The 24,351-nt window shown below is 40.6% G+C and overlaps 1 protein-coding gene across 2 annotated transcripts; it reads left to right on the top strand.

Moving 5' to 3' along the window:
* The first annotated feature begins 3,590 nt into the window (after positions 1 to 3,590).
* Positions 3,591 to 24,004, top strand: LOC782922 (prostaglandin F synthetase II-like). 2 transcript variants are annotated; one of them, NM_001166224.1, is given in 9 exon segments: positions 3,616 to 3,705; positions 7,464 to 7,631; positions 13,114 to 13,230; positions 14,797 to 14,874; positions 15,293 to 15,415; positions 18,096 to 18,205; positions 19,129 to 19,294; positions 21,542 to 21,624; positions 23,714 to 23,992. In NM_001166224.1, coding segments are annotated over 9 exon segments (972 nt in total). In that variant the 5' UTR covers positions 3,616 to 3,621; the 3' UTR covers positions 23,757 to 23,992.
* Positions 24,005 to 24,351: the final 347 nt, after the last annotated feature.

Here is a 24,351-nt window from a genome sequence, read left to right as displayed (position 1 = left end):
AGGTCTCCTTCAATTCTGAATGATAATCTTGTAGGTTATCTTGCATTTTTTTCCTTTTGGTATTTCAGAAAGATCACGGCATAGTCTTCTGCCTACATAGTTTCTGCAGGAAAATCAACCAATAATCTGATGTGGTTTTCCTTGTCTGTGACATGTTGTTTTTCTCTTGCTGCCTTGAGAATTCTCTCTTTGTAACATTTGCCGTTGTGACTGTGATACATCTTGGTGTGGGCAGCTTTGGTTTTATGTTGTTTGAGACTGTGCTTCCTGCACCTGGATAATTTTCCCTTCTTTGGGTTCTGGTTATTTGGGGTCAGAATTTCATCAAATGTCTTTTCTGCCCCTTTCTCTCTCTCCTCCTTCTGGGACTCCTAGAATGTGGATGTTAGTATACCTGATGTTGTCCCAGTGGTCCTTTAAACTATTCTCAGTTTTTTAATTGGAGGATAATTGCTTTACAATGCTGTGTTAGTTTCTGCTGTACAACAAAATTAATCAGCCACACGTATACAGAGGTCCCCTCCCGTTGGAGCCTCCCTCCCATTATACTATTATCTTCTTTAAAATTTGCTTTTCTTTTTGCTGTTTTTATTGCATGATTTCAATAATGGTATCTTTTAGATTACTTCTGAATTCTGTATCACCTGCTGCTGCTGCTGCTAAGTCACTTCAGTCATGTCCGATTCTGTGTGACCCCATAGACGGCAGCCGGGCTCCCCCGTCCCTGGGATTCTCCAGGCAAGAACACTGGAGTGGGTTGCCATTTCCTTCTCCAATGCATGAAAGTGAAAAGTCAAAGTGAAGTCGCTCAGTCACGTCCAACTCTTCACGACCCCATGGACTGCAGCCCACCAGGCTCCTCCATCCATGGGATTTTCCAGGCAAAAGTACTGGAGTGGGGTGCCATCGCCTTCTCCACTGTATCACCTAGCCTGCTGTTATTTCCTCCTAGTTTGTTTTTCTCTCTGAGTTATCATATTCTTCAGTTCTGACTGGTTATTGTTTTTAATATTTTCTAGTTATACTTCTTAATGGGAGAAGGCAATGGCACCCCACTCCAGTCCTCTTGCCTGGAAAATCCCGTAGACGGAGGAGCCTGGTAAGCTGCAGTCCATGGGGTCGCTAAGAGTTGGACACGACTGAGCGACTTCCCTTTGACTTTTCACTTTCATGCATTGGAGAAGGAAATGGCAACCCACTCCAGTGTTCTTGCCTGGAGAATCCCATGGACGGAGAAGCCTGGTAGGCTGCAGTCCATGGGGTCGCACAGAGTCGGACATGACTGAAGCGACTTAGCAGCAGCATACTTCTTAATACTCTCATTGTGTTCATCTATTCTTTTCCCTTGTGAAGTTAGTATTCTTATTACTAATTCTTTGAAATATGGTAAATTATTTTGGTGAGTTATCTGTCTTATTAGCTATTTTTGCAGGGCTTTTTTTTTTTTTTTTTCTTGTTCTTTAACTTGAAACAAATTTCTCTGTCTTCTCAATTTGCTTAACTTCCTCCAACTGTGTGAAAGAAGTTACCTGTACCAGTCTTGCAGGGGTGTCCTTGTGTGGACATGTCCCTGTGCAGTCTGTGTGCTTAGAGGCTTTGGGACAGAGTTGGAGCAGAGTGGGCCAAGGTCATGGCTTCCCCAGGGTGTACTGGCAGCTGGCAGCATGGTGGGAAGTTGAGAGGGAGGCTAGATCCAGAGCCAAGTGTGAGCAGAGGCTTTTCTTGTGCTCTGTGGCTGTCCACACCCTACTGGACCAGGCGTGTCCCGAGGCACTTAAGCAGAAGCCCTGACTGTTGGTCTTAACTTGGTTCCACGTTGTAAGTATGCACCCCTCTCCCCAACTCTGGCACCTTTGCCCCAGAGGGTGGCAGAGCTGGAGGGAGGCGTGCTGGACCAGCCCCTGGTGTGGGCGGCCATGCCTGTGGTGCAGCTCTGGCACACCGTCAGAGCCCCAGACCCTGTTCCTCCGGCCCCTCTTTGATGGCCGCCCTGCCCCGTCCAGACATCCTGCTGGTCTGAGCTGGCTCTGTACCCCCCACCCCACTTCCCACTCTGCCCAGCATGGGCAGCCCTCACCTCAGGGGGAGTGAACTGGATCCAGAGGCAATGAGGGGGCATCTGTGGGCCAGGGGGCACACGGGCTGCCCAGTAAACTGGCTGAGGCCTGGGCAGTGTTCGGCTACCCCTCAGCCTGTTCCAGGAGCAGATCAGATCAGTCGCTCAGTCGTGTTTGACTCTTTGCGACCCCATGAATCGCAGCATGCCAGGCCTCCCTGTCCATCACCAACTCCCGGAGTTCACTCAGACTCACGTCCATCAAGTCAGTGATGCCATCCAGCCATCTCATCCTCTGTCGTCCCCTTCTCCTCCTGCCCCCAATCCCTCCCAGCATCAGAGTCTTTTCCAATGAGTCAACTCTTCGCATGAGGTGGCCAAAGTACTGGAGTTTCAGCTTTAGCATCATTCCTTCCAAAGAAATCCCAGGGCTGATCTCCTTCAGAATGGACTGGTTGGATCTCCTTGCAGTCCAAGGGACTCTCAAGAGTCTTATCCAACACCACAGTCCAAAAGCATCAATTCTTCAGCACTCAGCCTTCTTCACAGTCCAACTCTCACATCCATACATGACCACAGGAAAAACCATAGCCTTGACTTCCCCAAAACCACACCCCAGTTCTACCCAGGGTTTTATTAATACATGGTTTTGTCTATGTCTCCACCCTTAATCCTTTGTCCATGGCCCTACATATAGATATAGATATAGATATAGATATAGATATAGATATAGATATAGATATAGATATAGATATATAGTACATAGCCTTCCCTGAAGGGGACTTCCTTGTAACTCATACAGTAGAGAATCTGCCTGCAATGCAGGAGACCCTGGTTTGATCCCTGGGTCAGGCAGATCCTCTGGAGAAGGGAATGGCAACCCACTCCTGTATTCTTGCCTGGAGAATCCCATGGACAGAGGAGCCTGGCAAACTACAGTCCATGGGGTGGCAAAGTGTCAGAGACGACTGAGCAACTAAGCACAGCACACATCACTAAGCACTTTGCCAAAATGCCTGCCTTTAGTATCCTTTTCAGGGTTTCACCCTTCTCAGGTCTGTAAAGAAAAATAATTTGCTGGAGGGAAATACAAAAAGGCAAATTTCTTTTCATTTGATGTTTTGATTCTTTATTAAGGGATTACATTTTGAAACATGCTTATTAATATTAAACACTTTTAAACTGTGTGATTTGTATATGTGTGGGTGTTAATACTATAAGATAATTGTTTCAGTTGATGTTGGATCAAGATTGGGCTTCATAATCAGAAAAATGAAATGATTGTTATGTGGAAGTTTCCATGTAACATACGGTCAATAATTGTTAGCCCACCTCATCATTATATGATATGTAAGGTTATACTGATAAGAAAAAAAAAAACATCAAACAAGTTAACTGACTTCAATCTTTTACCTCCAAAGGTATTGGTTTAACCATGCTCCTCCTCCTACAATGTATCTGCTGACACTGGACAGTGCAGCTGGCATGTTAACTTCCTGTTATTTATAACCTCTGAAGGCAGAAGAGAAAAATCAGAGTCTTCTTACTCAGAGGAGCAACAAACAATGGATCCCAAAAGCCAGAGGGTGAAGTTTAATGATGGCCACTTCATTCCTGTCCTGGGATTTGGAACCTATGCACCTGAGGAGGTAAGAGTAGAGGTTTGGGGTTGAGATATAATATAAATAGTAGTGGATGTGACATGAGTAGAAGGGGACTTGAGTTGTCATGCACTGAGCTCCTGTGTGACCCTGGGAGGATCACATGGTTTCACTAACCGGGAGAGAACATCCAGTCTCCACTCTGTATCAGGGTCTGAGACTGTGCTCACCTGCAGATTACTCTGGATTCCCCTCCAGTTTCTGTCTCTTTCCCAGCTTATCAGAAGAGGTGAGGCTGTCAGGGACACTACTGTCAGCTACTTTGCTTTGAGGGAGATTGCAATGGCCAGGTTTCTCTGTATATTTCATTAATTAAAGAACTCTTTCTTCTTTCCAAAAAGACATGACCCAGAGAAGTATTTGAGAAAAAATTTCCTGAAGATGAGGTGACTGAAAACTAATGGGAAGAATTGCTTTTCTACTGTGAGGTGCCTGCTCCATGCCAGGCAAGACACACTAGCTGTGTTTTGCCTTGTACTTCTGTTTCTGCTTGGAAACTTCTAATGGAAGTTTTAGTATCATTTGAAGGGATAAGCTACTGTCTTATATCCAACTTTGAATTCTTAGGAATTCAGTTTCTTTTTATTATAGTCTGCAATACTCAGGCATAAGAGGTGCTAATGGACACATCTCTAGACCTGATGCCAGAAAGTTTGCTGTCCATCTTGTCTTTAGAGCATGTAATTGTGACAAGGGACTGGTCCTGAAACTTTGAGTCTCACTTTTCTAATTTATAAAACATAAGACAATATTCAGAGACATTTTTCAGATAGAAGATAGGGCTTGTTTACTTGTAGTGCAAAGTGTGATGAGGAAAGGGAAGGGTCCAGGTTATTACTGAGGTTTATTTGTTCATTCCTTAATACATCCCATAAGGCAAGTGATCTTAAGGAAAACCATGACTGAGACCCAACAGAGGAAAGTTAAACCAAGCATCTACTTCCTTGAAAGTAAAAGATTCTGAATTATAGAAACATAAATGCAATATTAGTCAACCTCAAAAGGAAAGTTAATCTCACCATTTGCAACCACACAGATGAACCTGGAGAACATTAAATGAAATAAGCCAGGCATAGAGAACAAATATTTCATGATCTTTTTATAGGTGGAATCTAAAAAAATTGACTCATAGAAGCAGAGAGCGTCAAATGTGTGAATTGTTTTATATCAAATTATGTTTATGGAAATGATTATAGTAATTATAAGGCTATGATGATTGTAAAGCAATCACCGTATTTGATGGTTCCTGTAAAATTAGAGGGACAGTGGTTTGATGATTATGCATTTAAAGTTTTATATGAATTTAATAGCTTAATTTCTTGACCTAAGAGATTCGTTGGAGCTCTGGTTGTGGGAATAACTGCCTTGATTGCCATAATTGCATCAGTTATGGTTTCTGTTGTTGCCCTGTCAAAAGAAGTGCATACTGCCTCATTTGTCGATCATCTGTTCAAAAATGTCTCCGTAGCTCTTACTATGCAGGAAATTATAGATAAGAAAATAGAAAATAAGGTCAATGCTTTAGAAGAAGCAATTCTGCTTATGGGGCAAGAAATTACAAACTTAAAAATTAAATTGTCTCTAAGGTGCCATGCTGAATTTAAATGGATGTTCGTTACCCCTCTACAAGTGAATGAGTCCATGCACTTTTGGCAATGCATTAGGGATCATATTTTAGGCATCTGGAATCATTCAGATTTTAGTATTGATATTTCTAAGTTACATCAGGATATTCAGAATATGAAGCAGGTGGAGTTTGACTTTTCTTCTCAATGGCTTTCTAATTCCCTCTTTGAAAATATGCAGAGGTATCTTTCCCATGGATGCTTTTCTACAATAATGATTAATACGGCCATGTGCTTATGCCTGTTAGTTCTGATTTGTGTAATAGCCCCGTGCCTTTTCAGAATACTCAACCAAAGTGTTTCTGCTCTATCTACTGAGTTTCATACCTATGCTCTAAAAAATAAAAAAGGGGGAGATGTCGGGAGCCATGTTAGGCATTACTGACAAAAAGGAGGCATGGCCCCAACCCCCTCTCTTTGTCCCACAGGTACGGACCCAGGGTGAAGGAGTTAGACCTTGTGATTCTGACTTGTTTTTTCCTCTCCTCGGCTGAGTTGACTGAAAATGAATATTAAAATGCTTATTGTCCTTGAGAGGAGCATGAGAAGGCACAAAGCCTTCTGCAGCTGTGCTCAGAGAATAATTCATGAAGTTAATCATTGACATTTGTCTAAGGACTTTTACAAAAGAGTGTTCCAGGATGAGCACATAGGCCGCAGCTTGAGGCCATGGGAGGGATTGCTATCTTAAGCCTATTTGTGAGGAAAATGTTTATGGCAAAGGAGTTTACTGAATTTAGGGCTTAGAAATAATTAAAATAGTTAGAAGTTAAAGATTTAAGGAATGTTTTAATGTAATGTTAGTATATTTTACTATAGCTTATAGAGGTTAGGAATTTTAGAGATACTATAGCTAGAAGCCTTTTTAAGAGATAGTGAGCTCAGGATGTTAGGGGCAAACAGGATTTAGAAAGATAAGAAATAAACTAAGGAATGTAGCATGAGTTACAAGGTAATCACAAGTTAACTATAAGACACATAAAAGGAAGTAGATAATAGATGGTAAAGCTGATTCAGAGAGAGAATCGCTGAAGCAGGAACTCTGTTTGAAGGGCAACAATGATTTATGGAGATAATAAATCTGGGTGAGGGGGAACTGAAAATGTCAAACCTCTGACCTAATGCTTCTGTAAAAGTATAAAAGAAAATCTTAAACTTGAAATAAATGCACAGTTCAAGGAAAAAAAAAAAAGAAGAAGAAGAAGAAGAAGAAGCAGAGAGCAGAGACATAGTGCTCAGAAACTGAGGACAAGGTTCTGAAGAATGGAAAGATGCTGATCAAAGCTACAGACCTTCAGTTAGAAGATACATAAGGCCAGAGACTTGATGTAGAGCTTGGTGACTATAGTTAATAATAATAAATCTTAAATGTTCTCACCACACACAAAAGTAACCTATGTGAGGTTATGGATCTTCCGGTAGCTTAATTGTGGTAATCATTTACAATGGATAGCTATATGAGAACATCACTTTTTAAACCTGAATAGATAGTTTTAGATGTATTCTGTGTGGCTTCACCTGTATACTGAGGTCTCAAAAGCTTTCACCTGGTTTCTTGATGCTTTTCAAGTGAATTTAAGTGAAAGTCTCTCAGTTGTGTTTGACTCTTTGTGACCTCATGGACATGTACTATGGAGTTCTCTAGGCCAGAATACTGGAGTGGGTAGCATTCCCCTTCTCCAGGAGATCTTCCCAACCCAGGGATCGAACCCAGGTCTCCCACATTGCAGGCAGATCTTTACCAGCTGAGCCACAAGGGAAGCCCTTTGATGCTTTTACCATGCCCTCATAATTTAGTTGATTTTTCCTCAGACATCTCACAGTATAATTTGTATACATGATTACAACTTTATTTTGAGTCCATTGGATTGTATCAGCAAATCACTGAAACTGGAGACAGCTTGGGTCCTCTGATGCCTGTGATCAACCACTGGTCACCTGGAATGTCCATTTAATCACTGACCAGGAATATTCAGGGAAACTGGCATGGGTTTATCACCACACACTTGCAGAATGAACCAAATGCATGAAGAAAAGTTTGTTCTTGGGATGATCAGTCTCGTGCCTTAGCAATCTCTTAATCATGTGGATATTCAATTTCTACCTTTGTTACTCATGTAGGTTCCTAAGAGTGAAGCCCTGGAGGCCACCAAATTTGCTATAGAGGTTGGGTTCCGCCATGTGGACAGTGCTCATTTGTATCAAAATGAGGAGCAGGTTGGCCAGGCCATTCGAAGCAAGATTGCAGATGGCACTGTGAAGAGAGAAGACATATTCTACACTTCAAAGGTGCTGTGTGTGGTGTGTGTGTGCACATATGTGCAAGTGATTGTGTGAAGGTGACAATTAGGTAATAGGATCCATAGTTAGGTGAATGTTGTCTATTGATACAGATTTTTTTGCACATATTTACATCTTAAATCTAGTATCCTCTTCTCTTCCCCCTCCCAAAAGAGAGAGTGATTATAACTATTTCATCATTGCTGTGTTCAAATTTTAATTTTAATTTAAAGTCACTTTACTTCTCTGAACCTAACAGAGCAGTGTGATTTAGTATGGGCTAATGAATCAAACCCATTCACTGGAATGGGTGAATTTAACTCAGATGACCATTATATCTACTATTGTGGGCAGGAATCCCTTAGAAGAAATGCAGTAGCCATCATGGTCAACAAAAGAGTCTGAAATGCAGTACTTGGATGCAATCTCAAAAACGACAGAATGATCTCTGTTCTTTTCCAAGGCAAACCATTCAGTATCACAGTAATCCAAGCCTATGCCCCAACCAGTAACGCTGAAGAAGCTGAAGTTGAACAGTTCCATGAAGACTTACAAGAACTTTTAGAACTAACACACACAAAAAAAGATGTCCTTTTCATTATAGGGGACTGGAATGCAAAAGTAGGAAGTCAAGAAACACCTGGGGTAACAGACTAACTTGGCCTTGGAATACAGAATGAAGCAGGGCAAAGGTTAATAGAGTTTTGCCAAGAGAACACACTGGTCATAGCAAACACCCACTTTCAACAACACAAGAGAAGACTCTACACATGGACATCACCAGATAGTCAACACGGAAATCATATTGATTATATTCTTTGCAGCCAAGATGGAGAAGCTCTATACAGTCAGCAGAAACAAGATCTGGAGCTGACTATGGCTCAGATCATTAACTCCTTACTGCCAAATTCAGACTTAAATTGAAGAAAGTAGGGAAAACCAATAGACCATTCAGGTATGACCTAAATCAGATCGCATATGATTATACAGTGGAAGTGAGAATAGATTTAAGAGACTAGATCTGATAGATAGAGTGCCTGGTGAATTATGGACAGAGGTTCATGACATTGTACAGCAGACAGGGATCAAGACCATCCACATGGAAAAGAAATGCAAAAAAGCAAAATGGCTGTCTGAGGAGGCCTTACAAATAATAGCTGTGAAAAGAAGAGAAGCAAAAAGCAAAGGAGAAAAGGAAATATATAAGCATCTGAATGCAGAGTTCCAAAGAATAGCAAGGAGAGATAAGAAAGACTTCCTCAGTGATTAACACAAAGAAATAGACGAAAACAACAGAATGGGAAGACTAGAGATCTCTTCAAGAAAATTAGAGATACCAAGGGAACATTTCATGCAAAGATGGGCTCGATAAAGGACAGAAATGGCATGGACCAAACAGAAGCAGAAGATATTAAGGAAAGGTGGCAAGAATACCAGAAGAACTGTATAAAAAAGATCTTCACGACCAAGATAATCACAAAAATGTGATAACTCACCTAGAGACAGACATCCTGGAATGTGAAGTCAAGTGGGCCTTAGAAAGCATCACTACAAACAAAGCTAGTGGAGGGGATGGAATTCCAGTTGAGCTATTTCAAATCCTGAGATGATGCTGTGAAAGTGCTTCACTCAATATGCCAGCAAATTTGGAAAACTCAGCAGTGGCCACAGGACTGGAAAAGGTCCGTTTTCATTCCAATCCCAAAGAAAGGCAATGCCAAAGAATGCTCAAACTACCGCACAGTTGCACTCATCTCACACGCTAGTAAAGTAATGCTCAAAATTCTCCAAGCCAGGCTTCAGCAATATGTGAACTGTGAACTTCTAGATGTTCAGCTGGTTTTAGAAAAGGCAGAGGAACCAGAGATCAAATTGCCAACATCTGCTGGATCATGGAAAAAGCAAGAGAGTTCCAGAAAAACATCTATCTCTGCTTTATGGGCGATGCCAAAGCCTTTGAATTGTGTGGATCACAGTAAACCAAGTAAAGTTCTGAAAGAGATGGGAATACCAGACCACCTCACCTGCCTGTATGCAGAAACCTGTGTGCAGGTCAGGAGGAAATAGTTAGAACTGGACATGGAACAACAGACTGGTTCCAAAAAGGAAAAGGAGTACGTCAAGGCTGTATATTGTCACCCTGCTTATTTAACTTCTATGCAGAGTACATCATAAGAAATGCTGGGCTGGAAGGAGCACAACCTGGAATCAAGATTGCTGGGAGAAATATCAATAACCTCAGATATGCAGATGACACCACCCTTATGGCAGAAAGTGAAGAGGAACTAAAAAGCCTTTTGATAAAAGTGAAAGAGGAGAGTGAAAAAGTGGGCTTAAAGCTCAACATTCAGAAAACTAAGATCATGGCATCTTGTCCCATCACTTCATGAGAAATAGATGGGGAAACAGTGGAAACAGTGTCAGACTTTATTTTTGGGGGCTCCAAAATCACTGCAGATGGTGATTGCAGCCATGAAATTAAAAGATGCTTACTCCTTGGAAGAAAGTTATGACCAATCTAGATAGCATATTCAAAAGCAGAGATATTACTTTGCCAACAAAGGTCCATCTAATCAAGGCTATGGTTTTTCCAGTGGTCATGTATGGATGTGAGTGTTGGACTGTGAAGAAAGCTGAGCGCCGAAGAATTGATGCTTTTGAACTGTGGTGTTGGATAAGACTCTTGAGAGTTCCTTGGACTGCAAGGAGATCCAACCAGTCCATTCTAAAGGAGATCAGTCCTGGGTGTTCTTTTTTGTTGTTGTTGTTGTCTTTCTTTGATTTAATTTAGAGTAACTTTTTACTAGTTTTAACAGCGAATCTTAAAGTTACAATTGGTTTCATATCCTAGTGAATTTGAATTTTATGAAAACTATTACCACTAGAGTTATTTTAAGTTTTTTTTTAATTTTTAAAAATATAAATGTATTTATTTTAATTGGAGGATAATTACTTTACAATATTGTATTGATTTTGCCATACATCGACATGAATCTGCCACGGTGTTCTTTGGACGGATTGATGCTAAAGCTGAAACTCTAATCCTTTGGCCACCTCATGCGAAGAGTTGACTCATTGGAAAAGACTCTGATGCTGGGAGGGACTGGGGGCAGGAGGAGAAGGGGATGACAGAGGATGAGATGGCTGGATGGCATTGCCGACTTGTTGGACATTAGTTTGAGTGAACTCTGGGAGTTGGTGATGGACAGGGAGGCCTGGTGTGCTGCAATTCATGGGGTCACAAAGAGTCAGACATGACTGAGCGACTGAACTGAATATATCAAACAGAAAGAAATATGATTAGATTATAGTTTCCTTATCATCTGGGAGACTTCCCAAATTTCTTCACATTCTGACTCTCACATCTCAGCTGTATCAGTAAGAGAGCATTAGGGCGTCACTTTGTATATTACAGAAGATCTAGCCAAAGTGTGTAGAATTATGTTCTGCACATGTTAATATGTTCAAAGCACCTTCCCCTAGGTTCGGTTAGGTTCAGTTCAGTTCAGTCACTCAGTCGTGTCCAACTCTTTGTGACCCCATGAATTGCAGCTCGCCAGGCCTCCCTGTCCATCACCAACTCCCAGAGTTCACTCAAACTCATGTGCATCAAGTCGGTGATGCCATCCAGCCATCTCATCCTCGGTCATCCCCTTCTTCTCCTGCCCCCAATCCCTCCCAGTGTCAGAGTCTTTCCAATGAGTCAACTCTTCGCATGAGGTAGCCAAAGTACTGGAGTTTCAGCTTTAGCATCATTCCTTCCAAAGAACACCCAGGACTGATCTCCTTTAGAATGGACTGGTTGGATCTCCTTGCAGTCCAAGGAACTCTCAAGAGTCTTCTCCAACATCACAGTTCAAAAGCATCAATTCTTCAGAGCTCAGCTTTCTTCACAGTCCAACTCTCACATCCATACATGACCACTGGAAAAACCACAGTCTTGACTAGACGGACCTTTGTTGGCAAAGTAATGTCTCTGCTTTTGAATATGCTATCTAGATTGGTCATAACTTTCCTTCCAAGGAGTAAGCATCTTTTAATTTCGTGGCTGCAATCACCATCTGCAGTGATTTTGGAGCCCCAAAAATAAAGTCTGACACTGTTTCCACTGTTTCCCCATCTATTTCCCATGAAGTGATGGGACAAGATGCCATGATCTTAGTTTTCTGAATGTTGAGCTTTAAGCCCACTTTTTCACTCTCCTCTTTCACTTTCATCAAAAGGCTTTTTAGTTCCTCTTCACTTTCTGCCATAAGGGTGGTGTCATCTGCATATCTGAGGTTATTGATATTTCTTCTTGCAATCTTGATTCCAGCTTGTGCTCCTTCCAGCCCAGCATTTCTCATGATGTATTCTGCATAGAAGTTAAATAAGCAGGGTGACAATATACAGCCTTGACGTACTCCTTTTCCTATTTGGAACCAGTCTGTTGTTCCATGTCCAGTTCTAACTATTTCTCCCTGACCTGCATACAGGTTTCTCAAGAGGCAGGTGAGGTGGTCTGGTATTCCCATCTCTTTCAGAACTTTACTTGGTTTACTGTGATCCACACAATTCAAAGGCTTTGGCATTGCCCATAAAGCAGAAATAGATGTTTTTCTGGAACTCTCTTGTTTTTTCCATGATCCAGCGGAAGGTGGCAATTTGATCTCTGGTTCCTCTGCCTTTTCTAAATCCAGCTGAACATCTGGAAGTTCACAGTTCATGTATTGCTAAAGCCTGGCTTGGAGAATTTTGAGCATTACTTTACCAGCGTGTGAGATGAGTGCAACTGTGCGGTAGTTTGAGCATTCTTTGGCATTGCCTTTCTTTGCGATTGGAATGAAAACGGACCTTTTCCAGTCCTGTGGCCACTGCTGAGTTTTCCAAATTTGCTGGCATATTGAGTGAAGCACTTTCACAGCATCATCTCAGGATTTGAAATAGCTCAACTGGAATTCCATCCCCTCCACTAGCTTTGTTCGTAGTGATGCTTTCTAAGGCCCACTTGACTTCACATTCCAGGATGTCTGTCTCTAGGTGAGTTATCACACTATTGTGATTATCTTGGTCGTGAAGATCTTTTTTATACAGTTCTTCTGTGTATTCTTGCCACCTTTTCTTACTATCTTCTGCTTTTGTTAGGTCCCCTAGATTATGTAATGCTAATTAATTCTGAGAAAATTGACTGTTTGATCAAATTAGACTGTGTGTCCTCTGACACTCTTTCAAACATAATTCAGATGATGGGCTTGGTAATTATTTGATAAGGTTATTTATATTTCAATTCATTTCATTCTTTTGTGAATAGTGAAGTGATGATAAATTCAAACAATGTAGTTTACATGGGTAGATTAGACTTAAAATTGAACTCCAGAAGAAAAGGGGCATTTTTTTTTAGTGGTCATCCATTTCTAACAAATAGAAAATGTCTAATTATTGAGTGAAATGAGTCAGACAAAATTAGCTACAGCGTTCATTTCATAAAACTTCCTTTTTTTAACCTCTGCAGCTTTGGTGCAATTCCCTTCAACCAGAGTTGGTCCGACCAGCCTTGGAAAAGTCATTGCAAAATCTTCAACTGGACTATGTCGATCTCTATATTATTCATTCTCCAGTGTCTCTGAAGGTTAGCAATCTGCTTTTGTATTCAATCATATGTATTTTTTTTTCTTGCCTCAGAGTGCTTATAAACTTGAATGGATGGTTGACTTAAGACTTTCTTAGTAGGTTGAAGAGATGATTACACTAGAGTAGAATCCCCCAAATAATCATTTCTGATTGTCTTTTTACTGAGCTTCCTTGAATCCTTAATTCTGTTACATGCCTCCCAGAGAAAGGCATTCAACAATAATCTCATATGCTTTGCTCAAAAACTTGATAAAATATAAATGGGCATTTTTAGCACACAGCCCTGATTATGACTTCTGAATCTCTTCCGGATTTTATGAACACAGTTTGGTACAGAGTGGTGAGCAATGACACTGCCTCACACTTGCACAGTCTGAGTTGTTCCCCCTTTCACTCTTTCAAAAGGAGCAGATTTGGTGGTGCTCCCTCTGGGTGGGTCTAAACCTCCCAACCTTTAGAGGGACTTGAGAGACATTGCCTACACTGTTGCCTGACTTCACAATGAGGATTATAGAATGCACTTAGCCATTAAGAACTGCACATGTACACCCATGGCAGATTCATGTCAATGTATGGCAAAACCAATACAATATTGTAAAGTAAAAAAATAAATAAATAAATAAAACTGAGATTAAAAAAAAAAAGAACCACAATGGGAATTTCCTGGCAGTCCAGTGGTTAGGATTCCATGCATTCACTGCTGAGGCAAGTTAAATTGAGGGAAGGAGTTCAATCCTGTTCTGGGAACTAAGATCCAGCAAGCTGTAGCCAAAAACAAAACAACAGCAACAACAAATGTATTACATAGAACTCTTGATTTTAAGTTACAGAAATCTACTCAAGCCATCCTATGCAGAAGAGTCTATTTGACTATGTATATCCCAGCCATGGACAGATTTAAGGATTTGCAATACTCTTCAGTAATGTAACCCTTTAAAAAAAATCCCTTATCCTGTCATTACTCTTTATTTTTACTGAACATGAACATTTGCTTTATCTTTACTGAACATGTTCCATTGGTGGCAAATATAGCCTTGGGGGAACTCAAGGTTCATACTTGTGAAATTTAAGAGCATGTCTGGATCTTCAACATTCCGTATCCACCTAAACAGAGTCTTGCTGGTTCATGTGTCTGTCCTAGCGCATCAGATGCTCAGAGGGAAAAGAAAGTCTGATTATCTAGCCCAGGTCAAGTATGCAATCTTTAATCTGGAAATACAGCCATGTAACTTACTGCCATTCCCAGGACAAGAGAGGCATTTTGCAAGAATAAAGTATAAGGGGCAGAAAAAAAATTCACATAAGTCACTGATAGTCCCCATTACAATGTATGAAAATTATATTCATTAAAACATATATTAGGTGTAAGAGATTAGTCGGCGCCTGCCTCCTGAAGACATTGCTCATAACTCCATTTGCAAATCACTTTTCTAATATTGGTATCTAGAATATTGCTTTACCTATCTCATAGAGGTTTAGTGCCTGGTCTAGACATGCCTGGCAGCCTAGCTAAATGTGGAGAAATCATTTGGTAACAGCTCTACAATGATTGCTTCTATTCCAGCCAGGGAATAAATTTGTTCCAAAAGATGAAAGTGGAAAACTGATATTTGACTCGGTGGATCTCTGTCACACGTGGGAGGTGAGTCTGGGGAGAAGCTAGCCCAGAGGAGGACCCAGGAGAGGGGGAATTTCTTTCATTTCTTCCACCTGTGAGAATGGGCTGTGGACCATCAAACTCAGCAGTTCATGAACCTAAGGGCTGGGATGCTGGGGTTGTGGGGAGGAATCATTGCTGAAATGTTCACAGAGAAGAACAGTGGAGGAGAATATGGGACAGTGAAGACAGGCATCTATTTCCTTCCTTGTGATATGTCTTCTCTGGGATTTTTCTAACGAGGAGATGGTGATTCTTCTTGTGTCATGACCCTCTTCTCCTTTTTTCTTTCTTAAAATCAATGTCAATTCTTGACATGAGACACTTTTTGCAGATTTTTTCCAACATTTATTCTTGATCTATCACTCATTCCAAGTGACTGTTCACCACCTCTCCCTCCCAGGCCCTGGAGAAGTGTAAGGACGCAGGGCTGACCAAGTCCATTGGGGTGTCCAACTTCAACCACAAGCAGCTAGAGAAGATCCTGAACAAGCCGGGGCTCAAGTACAAGCCCGTCTGCAACCAGGTGAGCAGCTCAGCTCCTCTGCCTCCTGCTCTTCAGAACCTCCTTCTTGCCCTGGCACCTGATGTCTGTCTGTCCTCCCCTCCTGTTAATCCGACGTTTGGGGACAGAAGGTTCCAGAGAGCAGAGCTTCTGTCTGGATGGTGGTGAATAGAATCCATAACAGTATCTTTGATAAAATCTGGGTGGAAAATATGTGGAGGACTTACCACTAAGTTGTGTAGGAATTGAGGGAAGGTTATGGGGGTGAAGGGGCTTAAACCAGTCCCCCAGAACTTAGAGGAAGGAGGCCTTTCCCTGAGCTGAAAGGGTGATCACTAATCAGATGTGAAAGTTCCTCAGAGGGAACTGTGTACAAGAAGGAAGACCATGAAAACACAGAATGAGAAGTAAATAACAAAGGGAAAAATCAGCTGAGATAGGTGTTAAATGTTTGTGTGGGGTCTAGATGCCTGAATCCTTAGTCTTGGTGTCTCTACATTCATTGGTCTTCATCATGGAGCACAGAACAGAAAAGTTTGCTGGAGACAATGAAGGTCTGTCAAGTCAGATGGATTAAGTTAAAGGCTTATGGTGATACTAACTGTAGATATTCACTCAGGAACATTTACTTAGCTTAGAGCACATCTGGTCATTTACTCAGTCTTGGACTGGTTCTCCCATCAATGTCCATTGTAAAATTAACTGGTTAAGCACACTTGTCTATGTCTGTTTCTGCACTCTTACATTTTTGGTTCTATTTTTACTTTATTGTGGTGAGAAAACTTAACATGAGATTTAATCTCATAAAGAATGTTTAAGTATTCAGTACAATACAGTGTTGTTTAAAATACAGTGTTGTACAGCAGATCTAGAATGTATTCATCTTGTATAATTGAGACTTCACACCCATGATTAGCAAATCTGGATTCCTCCTTCCTCCCATCCCCTGGTGACCATCTCTCCACTGTTTAATTCTAAGTTTGACCGATCTACATATATAAGTGAGATGTGATATATATGTAATGTAATCTTTATCCTGGTGAAATGGTCTTATTTCAAATGTATCATAATGTCTCTAATGTACAACTTGAAGTCAAGGATAAAGAATCTCCTATAGCAGAATTCTTTGCAAGCCGAGTGTAGCTTACATAATTCAAGAAATATACATATATCAATTATATATATGGTTTTCAATTTTAGAAATTAAAATTTTAATGTGATTCTAACATCAATTTTGCCTATATTTATTATGAAAAATTTCAGATATTAGAAGAGTTAAGATTATAACAGGAAATATACATGTATTTAATTTTATGTATTTATTATGTATTCTATATTTAATAAATAAAGATCTATAACACTTTTTTGACCTGTATCTTATGCGGTTCCCATGTCACATTGAGCCATGTTTCTCAAGGTTTTTTCACCGAGAATGACCATTAAAGTATTCTGTTACCAGAATATCTAGACAAGCTTTTGACAGATTCACTGTATTTATCGTTGTTTTGTGACATTAATTAGTATGCATGTGCATGTGCTCAGTCATGTCCGACTCTTTGCAACCCTGTGGACTGTAGCCCGCCAGGCTCCTCTGTCCATGGGATTCTCCAGACAAGAATACTGGAGTGGATTGCCATGCCCTCCTCCAGGGGATCTTCCTGACCTTGGGATCAAACCTGCATCTCTCACATCGGCAGGAGGGTTCTTTACAACTAGCACCACCGGGGAAGCCTCCACACTTATCCCTACAAGACAGGGTAAAAACTTAACTCCTTGTCACTAATCATCAGTTTCTGAGAAAGGATTTATTGTAATAATCATCATCCCTGGAGGAAAATATTTTGTTCTTTCCACCTCTCTCATCACTAGGGCTTCAGGGATTTTTATTTACTCTGTGTGCTATACTTGTTTTCACTCGTGATTCCTTCTGATGCTCAAGTCTACCCAAATGTCACCAGTGGGCTCCCCATCAAAGTGGTTCTTTTGTCCTTAAGTCATTTGTCCATAAGTCTTTGTGCAATTTCTTGCTGTCTGGCACAGTTTGATGTCCGTGATTCTGACAGCTCTTTTCCTGTCCCTGATCTGGAATTAGGCAAGTGTCCTGGTGGTGTCCAGTGGTGTTCGGCAACCAAAATCTGGTTCCTAGAGTTGCTTCTTCTCAAGAATGTCATTATTTTTGTTTTTATCTTTTCAGGAGACGCAATAAAATTTTTTTTTAAAAAATATCATGCCTGTATACGAGAAAGCAAAAGAGACACTAATGTATAGAACAGTCTTATGGACTCTGTGGGAGAGGGAGAGGGTGGGAAGATTTGGGAGAATGGCATTGAAACATGTATAATATCATGTATGAAATGAGTCGCCAGTCCAGGTTCGATGCTCGATACTGGATGCTTGGGGCTGGTGCACTGGGACGACCCAGAGGGATGGTATGGGGAGGGAGGAGGGAGGAGGGTTCAGGATGGGGAACACATGTATACCTGTGGTGGATTCATTTCGATATTTGGCAAAACCAGTACAATATTGTAAAGTTTAAAAATAAAATAAAATTAAAAAAATATATCATGACTTAAGGTTGATGTTTTAAGTTATGATTTGATGTGATGCAGTTTTTTCTTTAGCATTTTTAAGCTTTTAATCTTTGTAATATTAATATTGTCTTTTCATATAAACTGACACTCTTCTATCTTCCATTCTATAGGTGGAATGTCACCCTTACCTCAACCAGAGCAAACTGTTAGAGTTCTGCAAGTCACATGATATTGTCCTAGTTGCTTATGCTGCTCTGGGAGCCCAACTATTGTCAGAATGGTATGAACATTACTGAAGACAACAAAGAGATTCTCTAAAACTCAATTTTTGAAGAAATATTTTAATCTTAATGTAACAGTGCTCTGGAGATAACTCTCATTTGGCAGGGGAAGAGGAGAGAGACGGGAGAAACCCTTCTCTTTTGTCTTCCCATCCATCACCCAGCCAATTTTTACATTTCATGTATCTTGTTGTAAAATGTTAAAATGCAAGTCTGCAATAAATTTATATATAATTCCATAGTTGAGAACTAAGACATAAACTTAAGTCATGATTCACTTATTTATTAACTAATGAATACATTACTAATGAATACTAAACTTTTCAAGCTTCCCTTACCTTATGTCTAAAATCAGGATAATATTAAGTACCTCCCAGGTCTATGATGATCAAAAAATAACAAGTTGAATTATTTTAGTAAACATTTATTTATAGGAGTATTGCATGATGAAAACAACAATGAAATGAATAGTTCTCCTCTTTGGACTACTCGATTTTTATCAACACTTGAGAACAGTGAAAATTTAAAAATTTCCTGGTCTTCTCCATCTCATCTTCTTTTCACTCCCTTGTATTTACTTTAGAGTTGTGATTATAAAAGAAAAACAACCACTAAGAAGTAAAAACAGAAAAAATTTTTTACAAGATTGGCAGTACTCACAAGCATGCATCAAATGCCTGGGAGAGCTTTGTAAACGCAAACTGCCAGGTGCCACAGTTGAGTTTCTGATTCAGTTTGTCTGCAGTTAAGCCATGGAGTTTGCATTTCTAGGAAGATCCTAGGTGATGCTGATGCTTCTGGCCCATGGACCACGCTTTGAGAAGCATTGGTCTAGAGTGAACCTACTTGGTCTGTTTGAGAAGCCTCCTTAGAAACTGAGTACTTAGTCTCAGCTCCTCAGCATTTCTGAATTTCCTTCCAGGGTGAACTCAAACAACCCCGTTCTCTTGGAGGACCCGGTTCTTTGTGCCATTGCCAAAAAGCACAAGCAGACCCCAGCTCTGGTTGCCCTTCGCTACCAGGTACAACGTGGAGTTGTGGTTCTGGCCAAGAGTTTCAACAAGAAGAGGATCAAAGAGAATATGCAGGTGATGATGAGTGGGGCTGCGGGCAGAGGGCTCCTAAGGAATATCCTTCACAAGGGTCATTCTTTGTCTGTCTCTCAAGACTTTCCTTGAGTCAAGACAAGTCACCTATTCTTCCCCATGCATGAATGTGTTGTGTGTTCCTGGCGATTTTCTCCTCCTGATGTGGCAACGGGAGAGGTGGCATGGCTGGAGAGGGTTCAGGTTGGACAGAAAACAGAGATTTTTGTTTCAGCGTTACATCAGCCATTTATTCTGTCACCTTGTGCAAATGACATCTCGTTTTCTTTGTTCTCAATTGACAAAATTGTGTTATGTGATTCCCATAGATCATCTAGGTTGCTCTGACAAACACCACAGATTGTGTGGCATAGAAACAATTGAAATTTGTAGTCTCACCTCTGGAGGTGGAGATCCGAGATCGGGGTGCCCATGTGGTCAGGTGAGGGCCCTCCTCCGGGTCACAGGCTTCTCTTGTATCTTAACTTAGTAGAGGGGGCAACAGCGCTCTCCTAAGTCTCTTATATGAATATGATATTGTTTAAATCTCATTCATGAGGGCCCCACCATCATAACCTAATTAATCACTCTTCAAGGGCCCATTTCTACACCATCACAGCAGTGATCTTGAACCTCTAAATTATCATGATTTTATTTTACATTTCCCTGAATAGTAATGTAGCTTCATTTTTATACTTCATTTAATCTCCGTGAGCTTTTGCTGTTTCAAAGTTCCTATGTAAGACTGTGCCCATTTTTGCTGAGTTGTCTTTTGATTTGTATGTTTGAGACCATTATTGTACTCTTAGCCATAGCTGTACAAGAAACTCTCCCCAGTTTCAGGGTTTAATGCAGAGATCAGATATGCTTCTCTTGATTCTATAGTTTGACGATCAGCCTGCACTCAGCTCAGCTGTTGTCCTCTTGTCTGGGCTCTCGTGCATTTGCAGTTCAGTGCAGAGCAGCTCGGGAGTTCTGCTTTAGCAGGTGGATGTGGCTCTTGTAAGAGTAGCCTGCACATCTTTCCATCTAGTTTTTCATACATGTTTGGCTAGACTGTGGTCAACTAACCTGGTCTTCATCTCAGCACAATGCTATGATCCCCAGTCAGTGAGTGGGGAAAAATCCCCTTCATGTCTGGACTCAGAACTAACTCACCACTTCTGGGAAATATCACAGTCCAATGCAAATATCACTGTCCAAGGCAGGTTACAGCTCAGGTCAAGTCAAGGGGAAGGGAAATTGTCCCCTGAAAAACTGTTTCCATTTAAATTTGATTCTGTAATATAGCTGAAACTGATTTTCTAATAAGATATGAAAATAAAATGGAAATCTAAAGGTCCATATTTTTCTACAGATTTTCATTGTCAACTCTGTCATATATTAAGTGTCCATAAGTACATTTCTGACCTCTCTTCTATTTAACAATTCAGTTTTCTGTACTGTCTTATTATAGTGGAAAATAAGTCTTGCTTTTCAGAATGGCACATTCTCCTTCCTTAAAGAGATCTTTGCTACTTTTCACTAGCTGTTCCTTGATGTAAATTTAGTATCACTTTCCCAACTCCCACAAAAGAATACATGTTTAAGTCTTAGGTTCATGTTGCATTGAAACACTAGAATGCTTTGGAGAAAACTGATTTCTTTACAACATTGAGATTTCCTTGCTATGATTATGAGATGCATTTCTAATTATTTAGGTGTGCTTTAATATTTTAAGCACATTTCATAACTTTTTTCCTTAAAGGCTTTACATAATCCTTTTGGGTTAGATTTACTTGTAGATAATGAATAAGTTTGATATAGGATTATTGGGTAGGTTTTCGGAGGTAGGGCTCCCCCTTACAATTCTTATTAAGTTCAAAGTTATATCATATTTAGGGGGTGTTGGGAAGAAGAAAAACAGCTTAATGCGTGGTAAAATGCAGGTATTTTGTAGGAATTGTCCAACTGCCCCTTTGTTTTTGAAAGAAGATATTTGTTTTTTAATTTTCTGTCTCAAATAATTCACTTAGAAAGATAAGGGACTGATGTGCTATAATCTGTTTAAGGTGGACAGAAAAGGAGAAGGTGTAGGAAGGAGAGGTGAGAACTCAGCAGAGGGTCCCAGGCTTGTTCACCAGGAAGCTGAGGACAGACACGGCTTCCCTGTCCCCTTTTCTTGTCTCCATCCAGCTGAAAGTCCTCCAGTCCCCAGGGGGAGGCCAGCTCCTTGGAGGAGAGGTTAATGTGATTCTTCCTTCCTTCCAGGTGTTTGACTTTGAACTGACTCCGGAAGATATGAAAGCAATCGATGGCCTCAATCGTAATACAAGATACTATGATTTTCAACAGTAAGTGACTTGTATATATTACACACACACTGGTTTCTCTAGCATATAGCTCAGCAGAGGAATAAGCTTACCTAAAACTTAGTTTTAGGGAGGATGTTCTGATTTCCAGCATAGGAGTAAACCAAGGGCTTCCTGCAGACCTCAGACCAGAAGTTTCCTCCAGGGCTCCATTTACCACTAATAGAAATGTAATTGGGGCCTGGAACAATGCATAAGTAAGGTCTCCAGATTTGACATTGTGGTGAATTCACTACGTTGTGCCTGTAATCCCTGTGCCTGGTGTACCTCCTCTCAGGGCTGAGAGACCTAGTAGACGCAGAGAGCACAGTGCCTGCAGCCCACTGTTCTTTCAGGGACCTGCACGGATATTTCACCTTTAAATCGTTTTAGAATCAGGAGGAAATGATAAATAAGGACTGTGTAATAATCCATCTTGGATTACATTCATGTTTATCCTAATGTATGTGTATGGTCAATTATGTCTGACTCCTGGTGGCCCAGGAACTCTAGCCCTCCAGGCTCCTCTGTCCATGGGATTTCCCAGCAACAATACTGGAGTGGGTTGCCATTTTCTTATCTAGGGGATAAGATCTTCCCAACTTGGGGATCAAACCCACATTTTCAGCATCTCCTATATTGGCAAGTGGATTCTTTAACAGTGAGCCACCTGGGAGTCCCCAAGTTTATCCTAACACAATTGTAAATGTATTGCTGATGTTTTTTGGCAGAGGGGTCCACAAAGCCCAACAGGCATCATTGCTGAGTAGTCACAGTGGGCCTGCTTCCACCCGCTCCTCCTACTGTCTGATGGTTTTCTCCCTAATGGGCATTTCTTGTACTCAGACACCATCCATTTCATCCAAATCCATCCCTTTCCCCCCTGTTACAACACATTTCCTCATCCTTGTAATGTCACCAAATGAATTGCAAGTAGATCATGAGCTTAACTGATGCTCCAGAGAGTGACTGCTGTGTCCTTAGCAGGACACATCCTGGTAAGATCATCTGGGTCTCTAGTTTCTTGAGTCCAGACTTAATCTAGTGCTGCCTTTGTCCAGCAGATGTCTATCCCCTGGGGAGCCCCTACCTCCTTGATTTTGACTTAGTCACAAACCTAGGATTCCAGCTACCTAATTACTGCAGGAGCATGTCAGGACTGAAGAGAAACAGGGCTAATCAAACAGAGAGATATTGGAAAAGGTTTAGAGAGAAGCAAATACAAATTAGCGATAAAATGAATATTTAGTTTCAAATGAAAGATCTCAAAACTCTTCTTGTTTGTAAAGAAGATATTTATGTATACATATGCATGTGTTTATAAGTATACCATGATTCTAAGAAAAGACATAGTGCTAAATGAAAGTTACTTTTCTGTTCTCAAAAGCTTATAAGTGTGTTCTGTGTTCTCCTTCATTATGCTGTGAATTCCTAGACATACTCATCCTTGTGGGTTTATGTCAACAGCACAACTCTTGGCACATGGAATTGCTCTCAATGCACTCTTTAATGAATTGAATTGAAAAGGACCAAGTTAGAAAGAAAAATCAGGCCATAAGAAAAGATAACAGCAATAATACTAATGAATGAATAATGTGTTGTCATATAAACTAAGAAAATCACAAGTTATAGGTATGATTATTTAGGTGTATGTGGTATTTCTTCAGCTTAATAGTAATTACTCAATGGAGGCATCCTGTATTTTGGGTATGCTCAACATTTTTTCATTGAATGTTTATGAAAAAGAGCAAGGTATTCCTTAACTGTGATTATTCTCATCACTTAGGGCCGAAAGTTCCACCTGTGTCTGAAATGACCTCCACAGTCAGCCCTAGGTCTTGTGCTCCCATATAAATTGTATGCAATTATATATTGTATAAGTCATTGTGGAGTAACTGTTACACGTGAGTGTTGGGATTGGACATGCAGGTGCAGTGCGCACATGAAGCAGACACCTGGTGTGTGCTTGCTGGGGGAAAAGGAGGGGCATGTAGATTTCGAGTTTGAGCCCATTCTGACTGCATCCACAGCGTAATGCTCTCTATGACAACAAGACAGATTTAATAAATCCATCCTCCTCCTTCTCTTTCAGGGGTATTGGTCACCCTGAGTACCCATTTTCTGAAGAATATTAACTGGGTGAGCTGTCCACCATGGCTTCTACCTGAACGTCTGCTTCTAGGGCTACGAAGAGCGTGTCTATACTTGGTGGAGGTGTTTAAAAGAAGTGCCTGAACTTTTGAAAGATTGTTTTTCTTTAAAAATTCTTTATGAAATAACCAAGATTTCAAATATGGGTACTAGTTTTTCCTAACAAAATAATTTGAAAAATAAAAGGGAAAAGATAGAAAATAAAGATAACCTGGTTAACCCATTTAATAAATTTGGTGCATTTTCCTTTGTTGAAAATGAATCAGTCAATCTAAGAAAGAAATAGAAAATTTTATTCAAGCTAAATTTGAGAACTATAACCCAGAAAACTCTGATGGCTGTTCTTCTTCTAGAAGTCAAGGCACGAGGGATGTAAGTTTTGGAGACAGAGGGCTCTACATGAAAAGACATATTATTGACAGTGTACATAATACACATATAAGTGTCATCGTGTTGAGTCATATGACCCCTTGTAAGATCAAGAAGAAATTTGTCTTTTAAGAAGCTGTCTTACTGATGCTGGGAGAATGCGGCTGTTTATGGTTGAGCACGTCCTCACATTGATGGAAGAGGTCCAGT

Source organism: Bos taurus, chromosome 13, assembly GCF_002263795.3.
Source record: "Bos taurus isolate L1 Dominette 01449 registration number 42190680 breed Hereford chromosome 13, ARS-UCD2.0, whole genome shotgun sequence".
Classification (NCBI taxonomy): domain Eukaryota; kingdom Metazoa; phylum Chordata; class Mammalia; order Artiodactyla; family Bovidae; genus Bos; species Bos taurus.
Note: the sequence above shows the minus strand (reverse complement) of the source record. Positions and strands in the feature narration are given on the sequence as shown.